This window comes from Schistocerca cancellata, chromosome 3 (assembly GCF_023864275.1).
Source record: "Schistocerca cancellata isolate TAMUIC-IGC-003103 chromosome 3, iqSchCanc2.1, whole genome shotgun sequence".
Classification (NCBI taxonomy): domain Eukaryota; kingdom Metazoa; phylum Arthropoda; class Insecta; order Orthoptera; family Acrididae; genus Schistocerca; species Schistocerca cancellata.
In genome coordinates this window covers 869,462,566-869,489,452 of record NC_064628.1, presented here as the reverse complement: position 1 = coordinate 869,489,452, position 26,887 = coordinate 869,462,566, and the positions used below count along the sequence as shown (strand labels likewise).

Here is a 26,887-nt window from a genome sequence, read left to right as displayed (position 1 = left end):
CTCATACCTCACCTGTCTTTCAACATCATCTTTGCCTCTGTACTTCCGTCCCGACTGACATCTCTGCCCAAACTCTTTGCCTTTACAAATGTCTGGTTGGTTGGTTTGGGGGGGATTAAAGGGACCAGACTGCGACGGTCATCGGTCCCTTTTTCCAAAAAAAGTAAAACCACCCAAAGAGAATAAAAAACGAACAACAGGAAAGACGTCAGACGACACAGGACAAGAAATACTCCTACAGAGATCAGACGAAACAAATTAAAATCACACAGAGTGTGACAGTGGTTGGCCGACCATAGAGATAAAAAGGAAAAGCCAACCACCGAGAACACATTAAAAACTCAGCGTAAAATCGTAGGCCAATGGCCAGAATCAACACAAAAGAACAGAACAAACACTCAGAGTAAATAATAAAAACCCCCTGCCCGAATAAAACGGAAAACTAAGTCAGCCATACCAGGGTCATCACATAAGAGGGCAGGGAGCGTATCAGGCACCGCAAATGTCTGCCTGACCACAGCTAAAAGGGGGCAGGCCAACAAAATGTGGGCCACTGTCAAAGCCGCCCCGCAGCGACATGCAGGAGGGTCCTCCCGGCGCAGTAAATAACTGTGTGTCAGGTGGGAGTGGCCAATGCGGAGCTGACAAAGGACGACAGAGTCCCTGCGGTTGGCTCGCAGGGATGACCGCCACACAGTCGTCGTCTCCTTGATGGCACGGAGTTTATTGGGCATGATCCGATTGCGCCATTCAGCGTCCCAAAGCGCAAAAACTTTTCGGCGGAGGACTGCCCGCAAATCAGTCTCTGGGAGGCCAACGTCCAGAGACTGTTTACTCGTGGCCTCTTTCGCCAGGCGGTCAACATGATCATTGCCCGGGATACCGACATGACCGGGGGTCCACACAAAGACCACAGAGCGGCCGCAACGCGCAAGAGTATGCAGGGACTCATGGATAGCCATCACCAGACGAGAACGAGGAAAACACTGGTCGAGAGCTCGTAAACCGCTCAGGGAATCGCTACAGATAACGAAGGACTCACCTGAGCAGGAGCGGATATACTCTAGGGCACAAAAGATGGCGACTAGCTCAGCAGTGTAAACGCTGCAGCCAGCCGCCAAGGACCGTTGTTCGGAATGGTCCCCTAGAGTTAGCGCATACCCGACACGACCAGCAACCATTGAACCGTCGGTGTAAACAATTCCAGAGCTTTGATACGTGGCCAGGATGGAATAAAAGCGGCGGCGGAAGGCCTCTGGAGGGACCGAGTCCTTCGAGCCCTGTGCCAAGTCGAGCCGAAGGCAAGGGCGAGGAACACACCACGGGGGTGTACGCAGAGGCGCCCGGAAAGGAGGTGGAACTGGGAAAAACCCAAGCCTGCAGAGAAGCTCCTTGATGCGTACGGCGATCGGGCAACCCGACCGGGGCCGACGGTCTGGCAGATGGACGACTGACTGCGGGAACAGGACACGATAATTTGGATGCCCGGGCAAGCTAAAAACATGGGCAGCATAAGCGGCCAGCAAACGTTGGCGTCGGAACCGCAGTGGAGGTACACCTGCCTCCACTAGGACGCTGTCCACAGGGCTGGTGCGGAAAGCACCAGTGGCAAGGCGTATCCCGCTGTGGAGAATTGGGTCCAGCACCCGCAACACAGATGGGGATGCTGAGCCATAAGCTAGGCACCCATAATCCAGGCGAGACTGGATGAACGCCTGGTAGAGCCGCAACAGGGTAGATCGGTCGGCGCCCCAGCGGGTGTGGCTCAAATAACGCAGGGCGTTGAGATGCCGCCAACACGCTCGTTTAAGCTGCCGGATATGAGGCAGCCAAGTCAACCGGGCATCAAAAAGGACACCCAAAAACCTGTGGGTCTCCACCACAGCAAGAAGTTCGTCGGCAAGATAAAGCCGCGGCTGAGGATGGACCGTTCGGCGCCGGCAGAAATGCATAACACGGGTCTTGGCAGCCGAAAACTGAAAACCACGCGCTACAGCCCAAGACTGCGCCTTGCGGATTGCGCCCTGTAGCTGACGTTCAGCTGCTGCAATGCTAATAGAACTATAGTAAAGACAGAAGTCGTCAGCATACAGGGAAGCTGAGACAGAATTTCCTACTGCCGCAGCGAGACCGTTTATTGCAATTAAAAACAGGCAGACACTGAGGACAGAGCCCTGGGGTACCCCGTTCTCCTGGACGAGGGAGGAACTATACGAGGCCGCGAGTTGCACGCGGAAGGTACGATACGACAGAAAATTTCTGATAAAGATCGGCAGAGGGCCCCGAAGACCCCATCCATGAAGCGTAGAAAGGATGTGATGACGCCATGTCGTATCGTACGCCTTCCGAAAAAGACAGCGACCAGGTGCTGACGGCGGGCAAAGGCTGTACGGATGGCCGACTCAAGGCTCACCAGATTGTCGGTGGCGGAGCGGCCTTTACGGAACCCACCCTGAGACGGAGCCAGAAGGCCCCGAGACTCCAGCACCCAATTTAAGCGCCGGCTCACCATCCGTTCAAGCAACTTGCAAAGAACGTTGGTGAGACTAATGGGACGGTAGCTGTCCACCTCCACAGGGTTCTTTCCAGGTTTCAAAATGGGGATGACAATACTTTCCCGCCATTGCGACGGAAACTTACCCTCGACCCAGAGACGGTTGTAAAGGTCGAGGAGGCGTCGCTTGCAGTCCACTGAAAGGTGTTTCAGCATCTGACAGTGGATGCGATCTGGCCCGGGAGCGGTATCAGGGCAAGCGGCAAGGGCACTCTGAAATTCCCACTCACTGAATGGAGCGTTGTAGGGTTCAGAAGCGTTGGTGCGAAAAGAAAGGCTCCGACGTTCCATTCGCTCTTTAATGGAGCGGAAGGCCTGGGGGTAATTCGCAGAAGCGGAACTCATAGCAAAATGCTCTGCTAAGCGGTTTGCAATGACGTCGGAGTCAGTACAAACTGCTCCATTCAGTGAGAGCGCAGGGACGCTGGCAGGGGTCCGATAGCCGAAGACCCGTCGAATCTTGGCCCAGACCTGCGATGGAGTGACATGGAGTCCAATGGTGGACACATACCGCTCCCAGCACTCCTTCTTGCCTTGGCGGATAAGGAGGCGGGCCCGCGCACGCAGCCGTTTGAAGGCGATAAGGTGATACATGGAGGGATGTCGCTTGTGACGCTGGAGCGCCCGCCGGCAATCTTTAATCGCTTCAGCGATCTCAGGCGACCACCAAGGCACAGCCCTCCGACGAGGGGACCCAGAAGAACGGGGAATGGCAGACTCGGCGGCAGTGACGATGCCGGCGGTGACCGATGTAACCACCGCATCAATGGCATCAGTTGAGAGTGGCTCAATAGCGGCAGTGGAGGAGAACAAGTCCCAGTCAGCCTTATTCATAGCCCATCTGCTAGGGCGCCCAGAAGAGTGACGCTGTGGTAGTGACAGAAAAATCGGAAAGTGGTCACTACCACACAGGTCGTCATGCACACTCCAGTGGACAGATGGTAAGAGGCTAGGGCTACAGATTGAAAGGTCAATGGCGGAGTAGGTGCCATGCGCCACACTGAAGTGTGTGGAGGCACCATCATTCAAAATCGAGAGATCGAGCTGCGATAATAAATGCTCAACGGTGGCGCCTCGACCTGTTGCCACTGACCCACCCCACAGAGGGTTATGGGCGTTAAAGTCGCCCAGTAATAAGAAAGGTGGCGGCAATTGGGCTATCAGCGCAGCCAGGACATGCTGCGCGACATCACCCTCCGGTGGAAGGTAAAGACTGCAGACGGTAAGAGCCTGCGGCATCCACACCCTAACAGCTACAGCCTCTAAAGCTGTTTGTAGAGGGACAGACTCGCTGTGAAGACAGTTAAGGACATAGATGCAGACGCCACCAGACACCCTTTCATAAGCTGCTCGGTTCTTATAATAACCCCGATAGCCACGGAGGGCGGGGGTGCGCATTGCTGGAAACCAAGTTTCCTGCAGAGCAATGCAGAGGAAAGGGTGAAGGCTGATAAGTTGGCGGAGCTCAGCTAGATGGTGGAAGAAACCGCTGCAGTTCCACTGGAGGATGGTTTTGTCCATGGCTGAGAAAGGCGTGCCGGGACTGGGACGGCAGATTACGCCGCTGGGTCACCTGCTGCCTCCGATTGAGCACCCGTGCTAGTGCTAGTGCTATTCACGGCGTCTGAGGGACCGGCGAGATCGAGGTCCTCAGTGGACGCCAGAATCTCCACCTCGTCCTCAGACGCAAAGCTAGAAGGTAGCGATGGGGTGGCTACCACCGCGCGTTCCTTGGGCTTAGAGCTGCTCTTCTTTGATTTCTCACGCTGCTCCTTGGGTTTAACTGGCTGGGAGGGCTTCACCGATTCAGTCTCCGGGACTGAGGAGGATCGGGAAGCCCTTCGACCTGCAGATTGTGGGCACTTACGCCACTGTCTATCGTCAGCCTTCCCGCCGGTGGAAACCTGGGAAGGGAGGGACCCAAGGGACCCCTTGCGAGCGTGAGAAGCCGAAGAAGTTGGACACTTCTCCGGCTTAGAAGCGGGGACCGACGTCCCCGATGGGGGGGATGGTGTTGCTCCTGAGGTAGGTGGCACAGGAGCAACCCGGTGGGTAGAGCCCCCCACTGGCAAGGGGGCAGGAGGAGTTGTACCACTCGTCGATCCGGCCGGAAGGCGCGAAACTGATGAGGCTAGCACAGGTGTTGTAGCAGCGGTGTAGGAAGTTGTCATTCGCACTGGACGTAATCGGTCGTATTTCCGTTTGGCCTCAGTATAAGTCAGTCGGTCCAGGGTCTTATATTCCATGATTTTGCGCTCTTTCTGGAATATTCTGCAGTCTGGCGAGCAAGGTGAATGGTGCTCCCCGCAGTTGACGCAGATGGGAGGCGGGGCACATGGAGTATCGGGATGAGATGGGCGTCCGCAATCTCGACATGTGAGGCTGGAAGTGCAGCGGGAAGACATATGGCCGAACTTCCAGCACTTGAAGCACCGCATCGGGGGAGGGATATAGGGCTTGACGTCACATCGGTAGACCATCACCTTGACCTTTTCCGGTAACGTATCACCCTCGAAGGCCAAGATGAAGGCACCGGTAGCAACCTGATTGTCCCTCGGACCCCGATGAACGCGCCGGACGAAATGAACACCTCTACGTTCTAAGTTGGCGCGCAGCTCGTCATCAGACTGCAAAAGGAGGTCCCTATGGAAAATAACACCCTGGACCATATTTAAACTCTTATGTGGAGTAATAGTAACGTTAACATCCCCCAACTTGTCACAAGCAAGTAACCTGCGTGACTGGGCGGAGGATGCCGTTTGTATCAGTACTGAGCCAGAGCGCATTTTAGACAAGCCCTCCACCTCCCCAAACTTGTCCTCTAAATGCTCGACGAAGAACTGAGGCTTTGTGGAGAGAAAAGACTCCCCATCAGCTCTCGTGCAAACTAAGAATCGGGGCGAATAACTGTTACCTCCATCCTGGGACTTACGCTCTTCCCACGGCGTGGCCAGGGAGGGGAACGTTTTCGGATCGTACTTCTGAGCATTAAATTGAGCCCGAGAACGCTTAGAGACTGCTGGCGGCTGGCCGCCAGCGAGAGATGATGTACCACGCTTCATTGCGGGTCATCCGCCCTGATGCCACCTACTCCGACCAAGGGCCCTCCCCACGGGCGCCACCCAGCCACAGCAAAGGCCACCTGGCAGGATGGCCGTTGCCGGGAGTCCTGATACCCCAGGAGGATAGGCATCTACTCCTTGGCATACGTGGGGAGTTAACGGCGCAGGCATCAGTAGAGCGATCCCTGTGTTGTCAGGGGGCTACAACCAAGAGGGTACATGGCGGCCCCACCACAACGGACTGGCTACCGTGCTGGATCTTAGGTGCAAAACTGTCCAAGGTCGTCGTCGCAGTTAAAAGAAACACTGCAGAGGGCAGCGTGGTAATCGCACCCAGGGACGTATCCCCGCCCTAAAGATCGAAAACGAGCGGGACACCATTGCAACGACGTGAAAGCCGGCTAAAGGTCTAATTGCACGACGGATACAGTGCACCATGTAAGGCGCCCTTCCCCAATTGGCTCGCTCTTCGGAATAATTTAGAAAGATGGAGGTCAAACCCGAGAGGGGACCATCACGTAAGGCCAAAACATGTGAGACTCCTTTTAGTCGCCTCTTACGACAGGCAGGAATACCGCGGGCCTATTCTAACCCCCGAACCCGCAGGGGGGTACAAATGTCTGCTTGTGTCTGTGTATGTGTGGATGGATATGTGTGTGTGTGCGCAAGTGTATACCTGTCCTTTTTTCCCCCTAAGGTAAGTCTTTCCGCTCCCGGGATTGGAATGACTCCTTACCCTCTCCCTTAAAACCCATATCCTTTTGTCTTTCCTTCTCCTTCCCTCTTTCCTGACGAGGCAACCGTTGGTTGCGAAAGCTAGAATTTTGTGTGTATGTTTGTGTGTCTATCGACCTGCCAGCGCTTTTGTTTGGTAAGTCTCATCATCTTTCTTTTTATATATATATATATATATATATATATATATATATATATATATATATACACACACTCAATCTTATTATCCACACAACCTACAAATTAAGGTTCATGGGTGAGGTGTTAGAGCCATTTCTGATCAAAATGGGTGTTTGGCAAGGCAACGGCCTACCTCCTATCCTTTTTAATCTGGTTTTGGACAAAGACATCCCAAAGAGTGAAAAAGAACTTAAAAACCAAATCTATTGAAAACTCATACAACTCGATATACCTAAAAGTGACATCCAAATTTCTTGCCTAGCTTTTGCAGATGGCTGATTAGTACTGACAGACAAATTGACGATAGCACTTGAATAGACAGAGGCCATCAGGGAACGCATTGAAAGAGTCGGCCTCCAAATAACCTCAAAAAACAGTACATCTGCTCAAAACATCCTACTCAGAAACTGATCACAAAATAGAGACAAATCGAGAGAGTTCCATACTTCCCAAATGTTCAGTCAAAATTCTCAAACCTCCATAGGGAGAAAAAATGGCACACATTATTTGGATATAAACAAAAATCAGGCACTATATAACACAGTTATAAAGCCTGAAGTCTTCTATGCTAATGAAAGACATACACTCCAGAGAAAAAGTAATCTGGCAGATAAACTAAAAGGAGAATGCAAAATTCTAAGCGAGATGTTGCTGCTGCTGCTGCTGCTGCTGTTGTTGTTGTTGTCTTCAGTCTAAAGACTGATTTAATGCAGCTCTCCATGCTTCTCTATCCGGTGCAAGCCTCTTCATCTCCGAGTAGCTACTGCACAGTACATCCTACTGAATCTGCTTAGTGTATTCATCTCTTGGTCTCCTTCTACTATTTTTACCATCCACTTCCCTCCAGTACTAAATTGGTGATCAATTGATGCCTCAAAATGCACCCTACCAGCAGGTCCCTTCTTCTAGTTAAATTGTGCCACAAATTCCTCTTCTCCCCAATTCTATTAAGTACCTCTTCATTAGTTATGTGATCCACCCACCTAATCTCTGACTTGCAGCAGACATCAGAACGGGAAGACTGAAATTTTATGGATATACCCACACACTTCCAACAACTAGACTCACTCACACAATTGTGACATACAAAGAACAACTCAAAACCAAACTCTGGATCCAGCAGGTGAAAAAGGCCCATATAAGTCCATTAGACATTTTCAACAGAAACCCATACAGACAAAAAAAAATTAGCAAATGGAAAAGTACTTCCATGCAACCATGGCCCCTTTTACTGCTCATAACTTCTCTGTAGTGGTCATCACATATCATTCTCTGTTCCTAGCTTTCAAAACTGAAGATACAATGTTGACTGGAAGTCAGATCTTGACAGACCCAGCTCCAAGATTTCCACCTTGGTAACCTCCTTTGCTGACAGAATAAGCTCATTCTTCAGAATCCTGATGACTTGGGGTCCAGACATGTATAATTGAGCTCCCAGTTCCACAGAGGCCAAACAGAAGATCATCTGATCAAAAACAATGGGTTCAGAGGATAGTGTTGGTTTCTGGCTTGTAGACCGCAAATTAGGAAATTCTTGGAAATTTCTGAGTATAATTGACAGCCTTGATAATCACCATTTAATCTACTGTAAAAACTCTGCACCCATACTGTATGGAATGTTGTTTGTGATTTCAGAATGTGTGAAGGTGTACTGATGTGACTGTTGGCCTTCAAACCATCAGTAAAGATTTAATTTGAACCAGAAAATCCCCCATGAAAGGAGTGGGACAAGCACCACAATAAATGCTTGCATTGGTTACAAGGGTAAGTACAGGCGGAGCTTTGTGTCAGGTAGGCACTATTAGACAAGAGAGAGGGGGCAGTTTGCAAAGACGACCTAACCAGGTGATTCCTTGGAGTACGGTGGAGGAGGGACCAAAAAGACCATAGACAAGCTACTAAAATGACACCAGACCTTACTCTCATTTACACGAGTTGAATCCACCTGTTGGGGAAAGGGATACGGAGTTTGACGAAAGGAATATCAGTGTTTGACATCCCATCAATGACAATGTCATTAGAAATGAGACATAAGCTTGGACGGGGGAAGGAAATCAACTATGCCCTTTTAAATTGACCATTCTGGAGTTCACTTTAAATGACTTAGGAAAATCACAAAGAACCTAAATGTAGCTGGCCAAATGAGGATTTAACCACTGGCCTCCCAAGTAGGAGTCCAGTGTCACACCACAGTACCATCTCTTTCGGTAATATGGTAATTTAACTGCAAACTAATACTGTATACTTCAGAACTAACAGCTGGCAACTCATCAGTGAAGTTGGGATCCCAGTCTCTGCCAGGAAGCTGTCCACGGGGCTTATTGAACAGCATTAGTTGGTCTTCTGGGAACAGCACCTGTAATGCCACTGAGGCAGCAAATCCTGCTAAACCAAACACCTATAATCTAATTAAGATAGGATTAGATTCATGAAGGTGGAGCAGCTCTTGCCTCAAGATGTGTGATGAGACACCGAAGCCCATTAAATTTCAACTTGCATTTCTTTATAAGTTGGTGAATATGTTGTAGCTACATTAACTGAGCATCAAATGAAAGTTCCAAATAGTGATATGACACTATCCTACTGAGCAGCTTATAACGAGGTTAAAATTCTGTATATGGATTAATAACTGATTAACACACGTTTCAACAGTGTTAAACCGGAAGCTGTGGGTGAGGGACCAGGTCCGTATTTTCCTTGTGGTGCACTGCAGTTGGTGTTCAGCAACATTTGCAGTTTAAGAACTAGTAAATACAAAAGTTGTCAATATATAGGGACAATAAGACCATATGCCCCATAGCTCCTGCAAGCCCGTTTATCACAATCAGAAGCAGAGCCACACTCAGGATCTCTGTGAAATTCTATTCTCCTGTGCACTGACTCGACTATGAAACAATTGGAGAGATCTAAAATTCTGCATGAAAATAAGGAAGTGTCTTTGGAACTAAACCTGTTCAGTATTCCTATCTTTCCAGAAAGTGTGACACAATGATACACTGTTAATAAAGGTCCGAGCACACTGAATAGGATCGAAGATAGGTGAGTGGCTCAGTGATTTTTAAGTAACAGAACGCAGTAGGTTGTTCTAGATGGCAAGTGTTCATCGGAGGCTTACCAGGAAAGTGTAACAGGGCTGTTCTTGTTCTCTATACATGTAAACAATCTGCATCTGTTTGCTGATGATTTGTAGTGTATGAGTAAGTGTCATCCTTTGTAGGAGGGTTCTACTAGACAACATGGATATAATTACAATTTGGTTTGATGAATGATAACTTGTAATAAATGTGCCAAAATGTAAGTTAATGAAGATTAGTAGGAAAAACAATATTATAGCGATTGAATACAGTATTAGTGATTGCTGCTTGACAGTGTCATCTATTAAACATTAAGATGTAAAACAAGCAGGTAAGGTCGGTTGTTTGGAAGACAAATTGCTCTCTCTGATATACAGGGTGAAGTCTAGGAATGTGTAGTTTATCTGTAAAGGAGGTCACCTACAGAGCAATTGTGGTGACCCATTCTTGAGTACTCCTCATGTGTTTTGAATCCCCACCAGGTCAGATTGAAGGAAGACACTGAAGCAATTCTGAGGCACACTGCCAGATTTTTTACTCATAGTTTCGATCAATGGGCAAGTATTATAAAAATGGTCTGTGAACTAAAATGGGAATCCTTCGAGGGAAGAAGAGGTTCTTTTTGCAAAACCCTATTGAAAAATTTAAGAGAACCGGCATTTGCAACAGACTGCAGAATAATTCTGTCACCAACTTACATGTAGTAGAAGAACCAACAACATAACAAAAAATAGTTTTCATACAGAAGCATTTAGACAGACCATTTTACTCACTACAGTTGCAAGTGGAGAAGGAAAGGGAAACTTAAAAATAATCACATAATTGCGAGGTAAAGCATGTTTGGTACTGCACAAAGATTAATGGTCATGAGAGGTTAAGAAAACTACATCTTCCTTCTAAACACTAAAGTACTACACAGAAAACATGAAATGGTCAAAAAATTTAAAAGTTGTCAGAGAAAGTCAACTGTCAATATGATGACACTAGATAAAAGAGCGGTGCTGTATGAACAGTCTTCTTAGTGCTGATCTGTCCAGAAAAACATCTTCTGCAAGCTTTCCCAGTGTGAGACACAGAACAAAGCCACTAACTCATCACCGCTTATTCGCCAGCACAACATCAATTTTACCAACATGAGGCAACAAATTTACTGTCTCTCATGGGACAAATAGACAGCAAAAGATCCGAGGGAAAGGCACACTGTTATCACATGAGTGTACTGGCCTAGACATGTGGCAGATCGAAACTCGGATAATACCCATGTGGGCAGCACCACTTGCCATTGAAAATGTCTTGCAGCATTAAGCACAGATTTACATACCAAGCTGTGTAGTATGTTTAGAGACTGTGCAGCATGCTTGAGCTTCAATATTTCACAATAGATGTCTCAGATATGATATGCATTATCGCATAGTGTGTGTATCAGTGCATGCCCAGGGGCGAAGTCCATGTTGATGCCACAAGCAGACGACCACAGAACTTGAGCTGTTCTATTCATCCCTGTAGTTTGTGACCATAGTAGGTACATAACCGGTCGCATGGCAAAATCAACAGCTTGGGGCGGAAGTAGGTGGCTGAAGAAAGAAACTCGCTGTATTAGGAGACAGCTGTAGTGAGCTAGGAACGTATGAAAGTGTTAAGACTGATGTGTGGAGAAACACTATCACACAAATCCCCCCTCACCCCCCCCCCCCCTGTCACGAGAGCAGAGAACTGAGGAGGATGAGGAGGAGCGATGTGGGAATGACGATGGCTGGTACCAGTAGAGGGGTGTGTTTACCAGTGATGAGACCAAGAGTGGTGGTGAATGATGCTGAGGGTGCTGGTCATATGATGGAGGTGGGTGCTGGAATTCAGGACACCGGACAGGGCAGTTGGCTGCTAGTAGTGACGATTTCCTGTGTGACAGCAAGCACCGGAATGGTATCAGCAACGAGTGTGAGGGATGAGTAAGCTGGCAGCGCATGGGGTGGAGGGTACCGGGTCAGTTTGGCCCGAGTCTGTGTTCAGAACTGCTTGTGCAGTGGTGAGCAGGTGCTGGACATGGTTGCCAGTGTGGGGCGGCGAGAGGGCTGCAGCGTTGCTGGGTGGTTGTGTCAAGAGACTGATAGCCATGATGCCTGCATCTGACGGACAAAAATCCACATGTAAGATACTGCGATGTGAATCAGTGGGCCATGAAATAACCTGCTGTGGGAGTGGCGGAATCGTCAGAGGTTGCGTTGGGATCTAACAACTGTTGGCAGCTGTGGAGGGGAACTTGCTATGATGGGCATAGGCTGCAGGAGCCATAGAGATGCAGGAGCATGACCATCCTGGATGTGCCTTTGCTGTTGATGACTGGTGGGCCAGGGGTAGCACCAGCTTAGCTCAGTGGGTAGACGGTGACGTCCTTGGCAGTAGTGTGGTAAGCTGACATCTCAGGAAGGTTCTGTAATGTGGGTGCTTGGAGCGGAGTTGGCGGTGGCGCTGCGCAGAGCGTCATTCCCCAGATGCCAGCAGAAAAAGTTTAACACACTGAGGAAGTGATCGAGGTGCTTGAAGGTTTCAAGTAGTGGAAATTTCAAGAGGGGATGTTCTTTATTGGGCAGGGCATGTGAACTGGTAGCAGTGGAGGTATGGCCCAGGAATACCATCTTGCTAACACCGAAGACATGCTTTTCTATGTTGATGTGATGTTCTATGTGATGCTGACATCCTGGGGGTGTTCAAAAAATACTATGGAGTTGTTTGCAGTGTTCCTCACACATCAAGGAGAAGATGAGTATGTCATCTGTGAAGGTGCCATACAAAGGCAAGCCACACAAAATGGCACCGAAGGAATGCTGCCATGTTTGGCCAGCTTTATCGTGGCTGTAGGTCATAAAGGCAATTTCACAGAAGTCAAATGGCGTGATGATGGCCGCATTCTAGACATTTTTGGGTGCGACTGGTATCTCGATGAAATCTCTTATGCAGTCAATCATGCTGAAGGTTGTAGACCAAGCCAGCATGTTGTAACTGCATAGTAATGTCATTGGGTACAAGTTATGGATAGTACGCGCAGTTAGCTTCCAGTAAACAACGCATTGGCACCAGGAGCCATGCTGCTTCTTGACAAGCTGACTGTTGGATGCTCATAAGTTCTATGCAGAGCACATTATATTGGCAGCAAGCACCTTGTTAAACTCGGCATTTGTGATCTTGACCTCATCTGATGATAGGGGCCATGGCTGGCAGAAGATGGGTGGCTGGGGGCATGGTATCAATGTAATGGACAGCTGAATTGCAGACCTCATGTAACGTGCTTGACAGGCATTTGAGAGTGGGATATTGTACCAGGAGGTCAGTGCATGGGCTGGATTATGCTACCTGATATGCATTGAAAAAAACAGCAAAATGAGTGTGCACTTCATTGATCTCCTGGTATTGTTATCAATGAAGTGTCAGCCAGCAACACCAGGAAGCATCTGGTAGTGCCCAATGAAGTTCACACTGATAATGGGGTCAGCGACATCAGTGATGGTGAAGGACTTGGGGAGGTCCTATTGCAGGCTGAGGGTGAGGAAGTTATGATGCATGCCATAGGCACATATGGTGGAGTTATTTGCTGCCATCAGGAGGATGGCTGAGGCAGTGCAAGAGTCCCATACGAGCCGCAGTGTGAAGATAGACAACAGCTGGTACCGATCAGGAATGCAAGGCAGAGCAAACATCGCGAACGAACATGTGCAGGTTGACTGAGCAGCAGCTGGCAGCTGTTCGAGTTTGGGTGCCAAGAGCAAGGGTTCCTGCATTAGCAGTGTCCAGGCCAACCCACGATGGCAACTGCGGTGACTAAAGATGTCATACTCCCAGCTGCTGGACACTGAGCTGTATGCCTGTGGAGAAAGGAGCAGCTGTGACATCATTAGCAGCATGTTGAGGGATGAGGGAGACCATTTGGTGGGGTGACTGGCAGTATGACAGCCATCTGGTGGCACTGGGTGGGAGTGTGGTTGATGCACAGCAGCAGAGATCGCAAGCAAGGAGGCCAGCATCTCATGCACTCTTTCGTTGAGGTTGGTGGTGTGAGGGAGAGGTCAGTCTTTTGACACTGCAGCTGTCTGTATTGGTGCCAGATGGTGAACTACCCATGAGTCATACAGGAAATCTTTTGAGTCCACATGTGGCTCCGTCAGGCTTTAGTAGTGGCACAAGAATTGTGAGCATTGCTGGTCCCTGCACTGCTTGAGAGTATGGAGGACCCTGATGTGCTGCATCTTGGAGGAAGTAAGTTCCATCATGAGGTGGCACTGGTGTCTCATAGTGACTGGTGGTGATGAGATGATGTCACAGAGCTCCATCGTGTACGTCGGCAGGCTGATCACTGACGTGAACTTGGGTCACTTTATAAGTTATGATGTAGCCATCGAAGATAGCATCCAATGCAGAAAGCCACAGCTGCAGGTCCCAGGGACTGAAGGGCAGCAGGTGAGCCACAAAATGGCCAGACCTATTGGTGAAATTTGAGGTGGGCTTGGGCATTGACGCCAGGGGGACAATGGCAGCACTTATTCAAGAGCTGGTGTGGGTGTTGCCGTGGAGTCCAGCACTGGGGTTGGGCTGCTGGTTGTTCATCACTTCAAGTCACCTACACAGATTGGCGTTGCAGGCCTGCGAGGTGTGCAGTCAGGTCGTCGATGATGTTGGAGGTGCTGGAGATGTCAGAGGTTATTGGTGGGTCACCAGTGTACAAATGTTTCCCTTTCTAACTTAATAAAACAATCACAAAATTGCAAGATGAGGCATGTTGCATAATGCGCAATGCTTAACGTTCACACTACATTAAGAAAATGACACGTTTATTCCAAAAACTAAAGTACTGCAGAGGAAACGAGAAACGGTCTCAAAATTTAAAGGCTCTCAGAGTTGCCAATATGATGACACTAGAAAAAAGGGTGATGCAGTACGAATACTATCCTTAGTGCTGACTCAACCAGAAAAATATTATCTGGATGCCTACAGTGTGAGTATGGGACACACAGTAAAGTCATTAATTTCTCGCTGAGTATTCACCAGCAAAACACCGATTTTACTCACACGAGGTATGGGACAGATCACCTGTTGTGGGAGAAATGGCCATGGCAAGACCTGAAGGAAAGTTATCAAGTGAGAGTACTGGCCATGACAGTAAGAGTTCAAAACTTGGATAGTACCAATACGGGCACTAACACCTGCCGTTTGGAAAGTCTTGTGGTTTGATACACCCATTTACATACTGAGCTGAGTAGCAGGTGTAGAGAAGGCCCAGAGTGGGTGAGTCTCCATACTTTATGATGGGCATCTCAAGAGACAAAATGCTTTGCCACGTGGCACATGTGTGGGAGTGAAATCCGATGCTGACACTACAAGCAGAAGACCAAGACCGAGGGCAAGGCTAGGTCAGTGGAAGCCTCACTACAAAAGGGGCTATTCTATTCATCCCAATGAGTAGCAACCACAGTAAGCAGGTATCTGGTTGTATGTCACAATCGGTGGCTTGGGGCAGATATAGACACGAGATGGTTGTAGCGAACTAGAAATGCCCAGAACTGCTAACACCGATGTGCAGCAAAGGGCCGCCACAATAGTAAGGTTGTGGTAATAATGTGTAAACCAACAAAGACAGCAATGAGGCACTGGCAGTGGGTGCACAAATTGATAAACTCACACAAGTGACTCTTAAGTTAGGTTTGCATAGTTGGTGGAATGTGCATCAAATTGACAACCTTCTGTGTAAAGTCCACACTTTTGTAAGATTTTGAGGGAATAGAGGTCAGATGCAGATGCAAGTATCAAATATGAGTTAGTCAAAATGATGAGAAACTATGCAGACATCAAATTTAGTACTCATAATCACTATTCTGTAATTACACAAAATTGTCAACAAGGAGAATGTCCTACATATCAAATCAAGGTCTACTCCCAGCCATAAATGACTGGGCGCCTGAGGTGAGGAATCTGAAAGAGCAAAGTTAAAGACAGAGCACAGAAGAAGGAAGTACTTGACAGGCCTGTGGGGAGGGGGGGAGGGAGGAGGAGGAGAAGTAAGTACTGAAAAGTACTAAACTGAGATTGCCAGAAAACTTACGAACTGCTTTTGCAAAACAGATATCACAATACGAACGTACTCGGCTTAACCCTTTGCACTTTTACTAATTACTCTACAAGTATCATATAGCTAAGAAGGGTTAAGTGCTTGTCTTTTCTGTGTACATTCAAGGTTTGTCAACACAACATTTGGCAAAACTCATGAGACACCTACCATTCACAGCAGCAAGTAATTTAACACCATATGTCATTAGCAAATGGACAAACTAATTCCTATGAATTAAATCATATTAATCTGCAGAGGGAGCACTAGTTAAGGTGCCAGTCAGTATAGCAAATATACCTTTATAATTCAACTCAGATGTTCTTTTTGCCTAAATGAATCATCAGAGTGAAACAACAACAAACTATATTAGGAACAAATGTATCAATGGTGAAGTACTTGCTTAACAAAATTTAGGTAACTATGTTGTCTTAATTTACAGGCAAGGTTTCCATCACTGCTTTATTAACACAATTCTAAACTTTAATTCTTATTCCATTTACAAAATTTGAAATGAAACTTGTTTCACAAACAATATTCTATATCTATAGAAAATTGACTATAATTGTTCTGAAATCACAACTTTGGAATGAGGTCTTACTGTCAAAAACTACAGATCACCCTGTCAACACAATGTTTTGAGTTAGCGACGTCATGGCACGTTGATTATTAGCACTCACAGTGGAGGTAACTGACCTGCCCAATTTGGAGTTGGCTGCTCCACATACCACGATGTGGCTTGTGGTGATGAACCTGGCACTAGACAAGCAATCAACATGGCACATGGAACTGGACAAGGCACACGAAGACACCAATGACAACAGAAGCCTGGCACTCCTTACTGCACTCGTAAACAGCATCAGTTATCACGTCTTGCATCAGAAGTATGAAAATTGAAGCTATTAGTCTTAAATGCACCATTGAAGACACTGATGAAGACACAGTTACTTCTGCAAGCAGCAGCACTACCAATGACATGAAGACACTGAGCACAATTGCCACCAGAACAATTGTACCTGAAGGAAAAAATAAACTGGTGCTGAAGATGGATTTTTACAACATTTTTGTTGTCATAGAGCAAGTGAAGCACTGATGACAGTGAGTGATCCACCATTATTACACCAAACGAAAACAGCACGGAACTAATGCCAAAAGAACCAGCACCAATCTCCAGTGAGCCACCAGTGTTGCTGATTGTTAGCTTTGACATACTCAGATGACTATCTGGAGTTCATGGTAAAAGAAGTTGTTTCTTCATTAATCACCATAATTGTTGTTGCCTTGAAGATGTGTGGGAAATGTTCCCGATTACAGTGCTGTGAAGAAACTTGTGGTTAGCAAATGTTACCCTACTATTCACATGTCGTCATGCCTCAGACTCACTGGTGTCTAAGAATATTTGGAATCTGAAGCCTGTGACAACAGAACCACGTAGCTTTTGAATCACCACAGACACGTAGATGGAAACCTCTGGCGAATGCAATTCTCATCGACAACATCTTCAACAGGAAGATATATCAGCTTAGATATGTTGGCAACATCTAGACTGCTGTGGGAGAAATCAGAGTAAAAAGTGACTTTCCAGTGCTTTCAATGTTCACGTTTCAACCACATTGCCAAGTACTACAGCATGGCCATAAAAGGCACCATGAGAGTAATTGGCCACAGCACCGGGGAGTGTCTGATGAAGAAAAACCCAGTTGTTGCTTGTGCCAACTGTGGCAAAAAGTATGTTGCCAGCTATCATCAATGTTTAGCATTCAAGTGCGCTGTCTCCAAGCAGTGATGACAACATGTGATTCAATCTACGACAGCAGCAATATCCAATACCCGACTGGAGCAGCAACCCAGAAGGCCTGGAAGGATCACCAGGAAAGACCAGAGAAGAACGAGTTAAGCCAAACCATGCCCCCACAGCAATGGCAGCTGAGATCACCAAGAGCCTGAATGACATCTCCAGAGCCCTGACCAGTGTCTCCGAGGTGATGGCCAGTCTCCCAAAGAAAATCAGTGCTGCAGTGAAGTTTACCTTCCAGATGGCCTTGATGCAATCCACCACTGTTAAACATGGCTGCTAGACCCCATGTACTTATCATCTGCAGATGGAGCTGCAATGATATCCATGCACATGATGCAGAATTCTTAGAGTTCATGAGATGACGTGGTCAAAATGTGTCTGATGTATGAGAATCACCTGAAATCTGAGGTAAAGGTTAATGTGTCTAATTTCAGTATCTGCAGGAAAGACCAGCCAACAGCAGGTAGAGGGTTTACCGTTTATGTACAGAACAGACTCTGCTATAATATAATATAGTTCCACACACTGGGAACAATGGGAGCAACAGGAGTTGTGGTGGAAACAGTATGCAATTTCATTGCAATATACCATTCACTACGAAGAGCTCTTCAACCTGACAACATCGAAGCACTACTTGCTCTCTGTGGCAAGCTATTCATCACAAGGGACTTCAATGCCAAAAGTGCTGCTCGGAACTCCCAATTTACCAGTAACATTGGAAGACAGTTTTCAAAGGGATGCAGATGAAGGAAGGAATATTCAGGTTTAACATCCCATCCTCTGTAGATCAAGCCCCCATCATTACTGTAGGCCTCTTTGACTCTAACATGTATCCTGAAAGTGGCTAGCCAGTTATTCTTGATACCAATCAAGGGCATCTTGTAGACAGAGCCACAATGTCGAATGCATTGCCCTCCGACAATTTGGACAGTTCTGTACCAACACAACAGAATATAGACTTCAGAGGAGGGATGCATACTGTGCTGAAATCAGTGCAGCACTGGAGACCCCCCCCCAGCCCTTTTTAAAGACATTCACGTTGTAATCCAACAATTCACAGACACCAAAGCGGCTGCTCCTCAACAACACTGCCCTATGCGAGAACATTGCCATAGCACATCTTGGACCTCATCACACACAGGAATAGAATTCATAGGGAGTGACAGCTCATTAGAGTCCCTGTGACTAAATGACAAGGAGTTCAAGGCATTAACAGATGCTCACTGGAATAAAGAATGGTCACAGAGTGTCTCTGCGCTGTGGTTAGATGACACAATCATCTGAGAGGCCACCAACAAGCTCCTGCGATGCAACAAGCTACTACCACTTCAAGCTGGACTGGAAGTGATATGACATATCTGTTGCTTCAAGAGTCACAAGACAGCAAGGACGGCCAAGTGATGAATCACATGATGAAGTTGCCGCCAGGAGCAACCAACATGACTGCTGACATCTACAACCTGATCCTCACCAGCAGCTATTATCATACTGCATGGAACCATGTAGAGGCAGTAGCCATCCCCAAGGCAGAGGCGGATCTGCTATTACCTACAGATCCATCAGCTTTCTTCCAACACTTCTGATGATCCTCAAGCAGCTATACCGTGTGCATCAACTGCAACACTTTCAACTAGAACATCTGCTGTAGGATGCCCAATTTGGATTTCAAATGGGCCACATGACAGCTCATGCAATAAACCATGGACACCTTGGAACGCTGTGAATACCCAGGCACACTGTTCCTCTGTATCTCCCAGGCATTTCACTCTGTGTGGCATGAGCTACTTGATCTGAGAGTCCCAGTACCTCATGTCTCGCTCTTCAAATTGTATATGGCTGGCAGGACCTACAATGTGAACTCCAATGAGGAGGTATCTAACAAAAGATACATCCCCACAGGAGTAGAGTAAAGATCTGTCCTTGAGCCAATATTTTATATGCTCTTATGGCCGATGTTCCAATGAGGGGCTGTTTTTTTTTTTTTTTTTTCTTTTTTTTGTGGTTTTAGGGCACACAACTACAATGGTCATTAGCGCCCAGACTAAGTTATGAATGCACTGCGAGGCACAAGGTTAAAACAGCAACTAAAAGGGACAACACTATAAAAGGCATATTAACAGGCAAGGGATTAAAAGAAAACAGCATAATCAAATGTCCGTAGACAGGTTTGTCAAGTGGATAAAATGAAGAATGTGAGAAGCTGCTCCTGGGTCATCCGCTAAAATGGCATCCAGATTACATGGCAGGCCAAGATCAACGCGCAGTGTATTAAAATTCGGACAGGACGTTAAAATGTGGCGTATTGTCAGCAATTGCCCACATGGGCAGAATGGCGCCAGCGTGGCCTTCAGCAAATGGCCATGGCTGAACCGGCAGTGTCCAATTCGTAACCGGGCCAAAACTACCTCCTCCCACCGAGAAGGGTGTGAAAAGGTCGTCCAAGCCGTGGGAAGAGGTTTCAAGGCCCGAAGCTTGTTGTCTGTCAGTGTAGCCCAATCGGCATGACACAGCGATAAAATGCGCTGACAAATGACCCTGCTAAAATCAGATGAAGGCACACAACAAGAAGCTGTCCAAGGCTGGAGGACCGCAGCCTTGGTCGCAGCATCTGCAGCTTCATTCCCAGGGATACCAACATGGCCAGGAACCCACATAAAGGTAACCAAAGAACCGTCGTCTGCCAGATGCTGAAGAGAGTGTTGGATCCGGTGAGAGCAGATGACATAAGCAGAATGTCGGTGGCAGGGATGTAAAGAACAGCCTGGTAGAGGGCAAATAGCTCAGCTGTGAAGACCGAACAATGGCCAAGGAGCCGGTATTTGAAACTGTGTGCCCCGACAATAAAAGAACACCTGACAGCGTCATTGGTCTTAGAGCAATCTGTATAAATGAAGATCATATTAATGAACTTCAAACGAAGTTCAACAAACCAGGAGGAGTATACCGAAGCTGGGGTAACCTCCTTTGGAAGCAAGCTGAGGTCAAGGTGAACGCGAACCTGAGCCTGGAGCCAAGATGGCGTTTGGCTCTCGCCCACTCGAAAGGTTGCAGGGAGTGAAAAATCAAGGTGCTGAAGGAGGTGACAAAAGCGAACTCCAGGGGTAGCAGGGCAGATACATACAACCCGTATTGATGGTCGAGAGTCGTCAAAAAAGGAACGATAAGACAGGTGGTCGGGCAGTGACAATAGCCAACAGGCATACCAACAAAGCAGTATATCACGCCAGTAGGTTAGTGGCAATTCACCGGCTTCAGCATGAAGACTCTCGACGGGACTAGTATAGAACGCTCTAATCGCAAGATGTAACCCCTGATGTTGTATAGAGTTGAGGTGGCATAAAATGGTCGGTCGTGTAGAGGAGTAAATGAAGCTCCCATAATCCAGCTTTGAGCAGACGATCGACCGATATAGGTGAAGTAGGATGGTTAAATCCGCTCCCCACGACGTACCGCTGAGAACAAGAAGGACATTTAGGGAACGAGTACAACGGGCAGCCAAATATGACACATGTGGAGACCAGCTAAGTTTCCTGTCAAATGAAAGACCTAAAAATTTTGTTGTTCCACGAATGGGAGAGCAATGGGACCAAGACGTAAGGACAGTGGGAGAAACTCTTTGTAGCGCCAGAAGTTAATACAGACCGCCTTCTCGGCAGAAAAACGGAAGCCATTGGTGACACTCCAGGAGCAAAGACGGTCAAGACAACACTGAAGACAGTGCTCCAGGAAACATGTACGCTGCGCACTGCAATAGATGGTAAAATCGTCCACGAAAAGGGAGCCTGATACATCAGCTGGGAGGCAATCCATTATTGGATTGATCGCTATGGTGAAGAGAGCGATGCTCAAAACTGAGCCCTGTGGCACCCCATTCCTCTGGCGAAAGGCGTCGGACAGAACAGGACAGAACCCACACGTACCCTGAACTGTCGATCCATTAAAAAGGCACAAATAAAAAGAGGGAGGCGACCACGAAAGCCCCATGTACCCATGGTGCGGAGAATGCCTGCCGTCCAACAGGTGTCGTAAGCCTTCTCCCAATCAAAGAACACAGCCACTGTTGGGCGCTTCCACAAGAAGTTATTCATAATGAAGGTCGACAAGGTAACCAGATGGTCAACAGCAGAGCAGCGCCTACGAAATCCACATTGTACATTGGTAAGTAGGCAAGTAGGCGTCGAGATTAGAGCAGCCAAACCAAATGAGAGTTAACCATTCGTTCCATCACCTTACAGACACAGCTGGTAGGGGAGATGGGTCGATAACTGGAAGGCTTAGGAATCGGGACAACAACAGATTCGCACCAGCATGTGGGAGTATGACCCTCAATCCAGATGCAATTATAAGTACAAAGAAGAAAACCTTTACCCTCAGAAGAAAGGTTCTTCAGCATCTGAATATGAATAGAATCAGGCCCTGGAGCGGAAGACTGTGACGGGCAAGTGCATTTTCAAGTTCCCGCATGCTGAATGGGGCATTATAATTTTCAAGATTCAAGGAGCGGAAGTTAGGTGGCCTTGCCTCCTCTGCCTGTTTTTGGGGGAGGAAAGCAGGGTGGTAATGAGCGGAGCTCGAAACCTCTGCGAAAAAGCGGCCGAAGGCATTGGAGACATCCTCAGGAGCTACAAGGACGTCATTCGCGAACATCAAGCCAGAAACTGGTGAGTGGACCTTAGTGCCAGATAGCCGGCGCAGGCTACCCCAGACAACAGAAGAAGGAGTAAAACTGTTGAAGGAGCTTATGAAAGCAGCCCAGCTGGCTTTCTTGCTTTCTTTAATAACACGACGACACTGCGCACGTAGTCATTTATAATTGATACAATTTGCCATCGTAGGGTGGCATTTAAAGGTGCGTAAAGCACGTTGACGAGCACGTATAGCGTCTGCACATGCTGCGGTCCACCAGGGGACCGGTACGCGATGTGGAGAAGAAATAGTGTGAGGGATGGAATATTCAGCAGCAGTGAGAATGAGTTCTGTGAGATGTGCAACCTGACTATCACAGCTTGCGAAGGTTTGATCCTGAAAGGTTGCCCTGGAAGAGAAGGGCCCCCAGTCTGCTTTGGAGATGTTCCAACTAGTTAAGCATGGAGAGGGGGTATGACGCAGGAGATGGATAACACAAGGGAAGTGGTCGCTCGAATACATATCAGAAAGTGCGTACCACTCAAACCGGCGTGCAAGTTGGGTAGCACATATAGAGAGGTCTACATGGGAACAGGTGTGAGATGTGTCTGAAAGAAACGTAGGGGAACCAGTATTGAGGCAGACAAGATTGAGGGGGTTGGAAAGGTCTGCTAGCAGGGAGCCTCTCGGGCAGGATGCTGGAGAGCCCCAACGGGGATGGTGGGCATTGAAGTCTCCATTCAACAAAAATGGTGCAGGTATCTGAGCAATAATTTGCATCATGTCTGCGCTGGTAACAGCAGACGACGATGGAGTGTAAACGGTACAAATGGAAAATGTAAAAGTGGAGAGAGTAATTCGGACGGCAACTGCCTGCAGGTCGGTGTGCAATGTGATGGGATCGTAGTAAATATCATCCCGGACCAGCAACATAACCCCTATATGAGCCGGAATACCTGCCACAGGGGGTAGGTCAAAACGCACAGAGGCATAGTGTGCCAAGTCAATTTCATCGAATGGGCATAGCTTCTTTTCCTGGAGAGCTATGACGAGCGGACAGTGCAAGCGTAGCAGCAACTTTAAGTCCTCTCAGTTGCAGTGAATGCCGCGAATATTCCAATGAAGAAGTGCCATTGTGAGAAGAAAAAGAAAAAGGAGAAGCAAGAAGGGGTCACCTCGAAGTCCGCTGAGGGCCTGGCTTCGAGCAAACACTGCCGCCGCTATCAATTCAATGGGCGGAGAGTCATCGTCCATTTGTTCAATAGGTTCATTGGCCATCGTGTTAAGATGGCCGGGAGGGGGAGCTTCCTCCGCCAGTGAACGGCCAGACGTTCGGCTACCAGCGGTGCGGCCTGGCGAAACGGATGACAGCCTGGGGCGGCAACCGCTGGGTGGTGCAGGAGAACGCATTGTGGCGGAGAAGGAGAACTTTGCTTCCTACGAGCCTTCTTGGAAGGTCGTTTAGTTGAAGTACTCTTTGATGGCTGGGAGTTCGAGGTACATAGGAAGTCTTCACAGGACGGTTCCTTCTTGAAGGCCCGTGCATCTGACTTCAGGGGCTTGGTCTCGGCAGAAGCTGATGAAGGTGCTTGTGTCTTAGGGGTGACGGGAGGAAGAGGAGACGCTGACGGGGCGAAGTGCTAAAGGTCAGATCGCATGTCTGCATCGACACCTCCCTGATAGTTCGAGGAGAGGCGAGGACAGTACTGTATTTCCCCACTGGGAGCAGCGTGGGCTTCCTACTAGCAAATAGCTTGCGAGCAGCCGAGGTGGACACTTTCTCTTTGACCCGAATTTCCTGTATACAGCGTTCATCCTTGTAGATGGGACAGTCGCGGGAGGACGCTGCATGGTCACCCTAACAGTTCATGCAACGAGGAGACAGAGGTGGACAGTCACCCTCATGGGCGTCCCTGCCACAAGTGACGCATTTAGCCATATGAGAACAAGACTGGCGGGTGTGATTAAAACGCTGACACTGGTAGCAACGTGTAGGTGTCAGGACATAGGGGTGAACAGAAATAACCTCATAGCCCGCTTTGATGTGCGATGGCAGCTTAACACTATCAAGGGTCAAGAAAAGTGTCCAGGTCGGTACAAGGTCATTGTTGACCTTTATCATGACCCTATGGACAGCCGTCACGCCCTGCTCAGAGAGGAAAGATTGAATCTCCTCATCAATCAAGATGGGCAGAAGTCGAGAGAGAAGAAGAAGAGAAATCCATTGCGGAGGAATCCCCCAAGATTGCCAGCGTCTCCGATGGCGCGCTCTTTCCTTGTGGGGAACCTCTCAGAGGGAGCTCCCGCCTTAGGTGAACGTTTACACCTCAGGTCACACCTCCCGAGAAAAGGACGGAAGGACCAATCGGCATGGTCGGAAGGTGTCAGCTCAGGCAATCACCCCTCCCTGGGCCTGGTCTTTACCAGGGGGTGCGTGCGGGCCTTACTTCTCTACCCAGGGCAGGGAATTATGCGTTACCCCGTCACCGGCTACGTGTGGGTCGGCCTTCAGGCATGCACAGGGAGGAAAGAAGAAGAGGAAAAAAAAGGGAGAGAGGGAGAGAAAGGACAGACAGTCTCAAACGCCAAGGCGGAGACCAGAGGGTGGACAAGAAGGCAAGGAGAAGAAGGCAAGATAAAAAGTAAGGAAGACAGTGAGAGGGAGAAGGGCAAAGAAAGGAACCAAACAAAGGAAAGAAGAAACCAGAATAAGTGAAAAACCAAAATGACCACAAATATAAGTCTCGGAACCATCCGTCTCCGGACGCAGGCGCAAACTACCCCCTTGAGGGGGAGGGACTCCTTTTAGTCGCCTCTTACGAGAGGCAGGAATACCTCGGACCTATTCTAACACCCGGACCCGCAGGGGTAATGAGGGGCTGAGTCCATCTAGCACTCTATGCTGATGACATGGCCTCATTCACAAGAAGTATCAATGCTCGGGCTGTTCAATGTAGACTCCAAACTGCTCTTGATGACCTAGAATACCGATGAAATAAGTGGAGACTTCAGTACACTGCTAAGAGTCAAGCCATAGTTTTTGCCACAATAAAGTTCCAGTTAACCTGCCACAGCTAAGAATCAATGGTGGATATATCATGGGGTCAGTGACAGCAAAATACCTCAGTGTCACATTGAACCGTGGACTAGAATGATGACAGCACATCAAGAATATCTGTGGGAAGGCCATCTGCCAATTGTGGACTTTATTTCCACTACTTCATCCGAGCTTCACACAGTCACTATAAATAGAATGTGTTCTACCTATGACCTAGTCAGATCATTGCTTGACTAAGCATCAGTAGTTTAGGGAAATGTGGGTGACACCCATGCCAAGAAGATGCGAGTCAAATAATGGGCCCTAAGGCTCACTTCCCATCTCCCATGGAACTTGCCCCTCAAAATACCTAGCACAAGTTACCAGAGTCCCAACACTTCACCAGAGATATTATCAGACTGCGCGCCAATTGTACAGAAAAGCGACACTTTCACAGAACTGCCTCATCAGGGTGTCAGGTGAAAAAATCCACCTCAACCACATGACCAGATGTAATTTGCATAAGATTAGTTAGTATTATCCTAAATACAGAATACAAAGCAATAAAATTATCACAACACTCACTACAAACTAATGATATCTGGAGGGCAAATTCAAAAATGTGATGCTGAACTCAGATGCGCCACCAGACGAGATCATGTGAGGCAAAGGATACTTTAACACAGCCTTTATTTTACATTCACATTTACTACCTTTGCCAACTTGTAACTAACGGTCACTTGTCAATGTCAATGTAACATAAACCACGCGCTACACTATAGATAAGTTCGTCGCAATATACGGCCAGAAGGGGGAATGTGTTTCAATCACAAACTACTTATGAGGATTAAAAGAAATTATAATAATTAAACAAATGAACATACTGAAACTGAATGGCCATTGAAAAGCTGGAATATTAGGGAAGCGAGAAATTTTAGAAAACGAAGGGTAAGCCAAGGATGTAGCAGACCACTGATAACTAGACTCTGCTGGTAGTTTACCTATGACAATGTGGGCCTGATGCTTTGATCTGCCTCTACCACAAGTAAATCTTCTAATCGCATTTACGTCCCAACGTAATGGAAGATACAAGGGCCTGTCACTAAAAATTGCGGCCAATTTAATCAACTAATTCATTACCATACTGCAGGCACAAGTATCGCAACATAATATATGGGAAGTTTTTTTCGTATTACCTCCGTGCTTCCCTCCATATCCTTTCTGCAACATCTTGAGCTGATCCTGTCTGGCTTCCATACAATATAGTGAGTTTCCTCTTGCTCATTATTTCACTTTTCCACTATTTACATGCGACGCACGAGCAACTCGTATATACAGCAGCCTAAATTTGTTCTTGTTACTAATCACAGTTTTTTAGAAGGCATACACCACTACTTCTAGTTTCTTTTTCACGTACTGTGCTATTGTACCATGTTGTTAATTTTAATTACACTTTTCCCATCTCCGCCCAACGATATCCATCCTAACGACTAACGAGTAACGACACATAAACATATAGTAGCATCTTTGATTTGCAGCCAGAGATTTCTATACGACGAAATAACTGTTTGCAGCTGACAGGAACTTCTTTATATCGTAAAGTGTTGGTGTCAGTGCGTTGTGGGTAGTATTTATTGTGGAAACGTGAGACAGCAACATAAAAATGACGCATACGAACTTCGAGGTTTGTATTCAAGATTTTAGCGCACATGATTAAATAGAGCTAT

General features: G+C 47.6%; 2 protein-coding genes across 3 annotated transcripts in view; one reads left to right on the top strand and one right to left on the bottom strand.

Annotated features, from left to right (window-relative positions):
- Positions 1-26,645, bottom strand: part of LOC126175930 (NADPH-dependent diflavin oxidoreductase 1) — an 84,600-nt gene extending 57,955 nt beyond the window's left edge. For both annotated transcript variants that reach the window (XM_049923006.1, XM_049923008.1), the window contains exon 1: positions 26,357-26,645. In XM_049923006.1, the coding sequence (XP_049778963.1) occupies positions 26,357-26,445 (89 nt within the window). In that variant the 5' untranslated portion in view covers positions 26,446-26,645. The remainder of the gene's footprint in view (positions 1-26,356) is intronic.
- A 55-nt stretch (positions 26,646-26,700) lies between these two features.
- The window catches only part of LOC126175932 (26S proteasome regulatory subunit 8), a 48,062-nt gene continuing 47,875 nt past the window's right edge, over positions 26,701-26,887 (top strand). Inside the window, exon 1 of the mRNA XM_049923010.1 lies at positions 26,701-26,844. Coding sequence (XP_049778967.1) covers positions 26,824-26,844 — 21 coding nt within the window. The 5' untranslated portion in view covers positions 26,701-26,823. The remainder of the gene's footprint in view (positions 26,845-26,887) is intronic.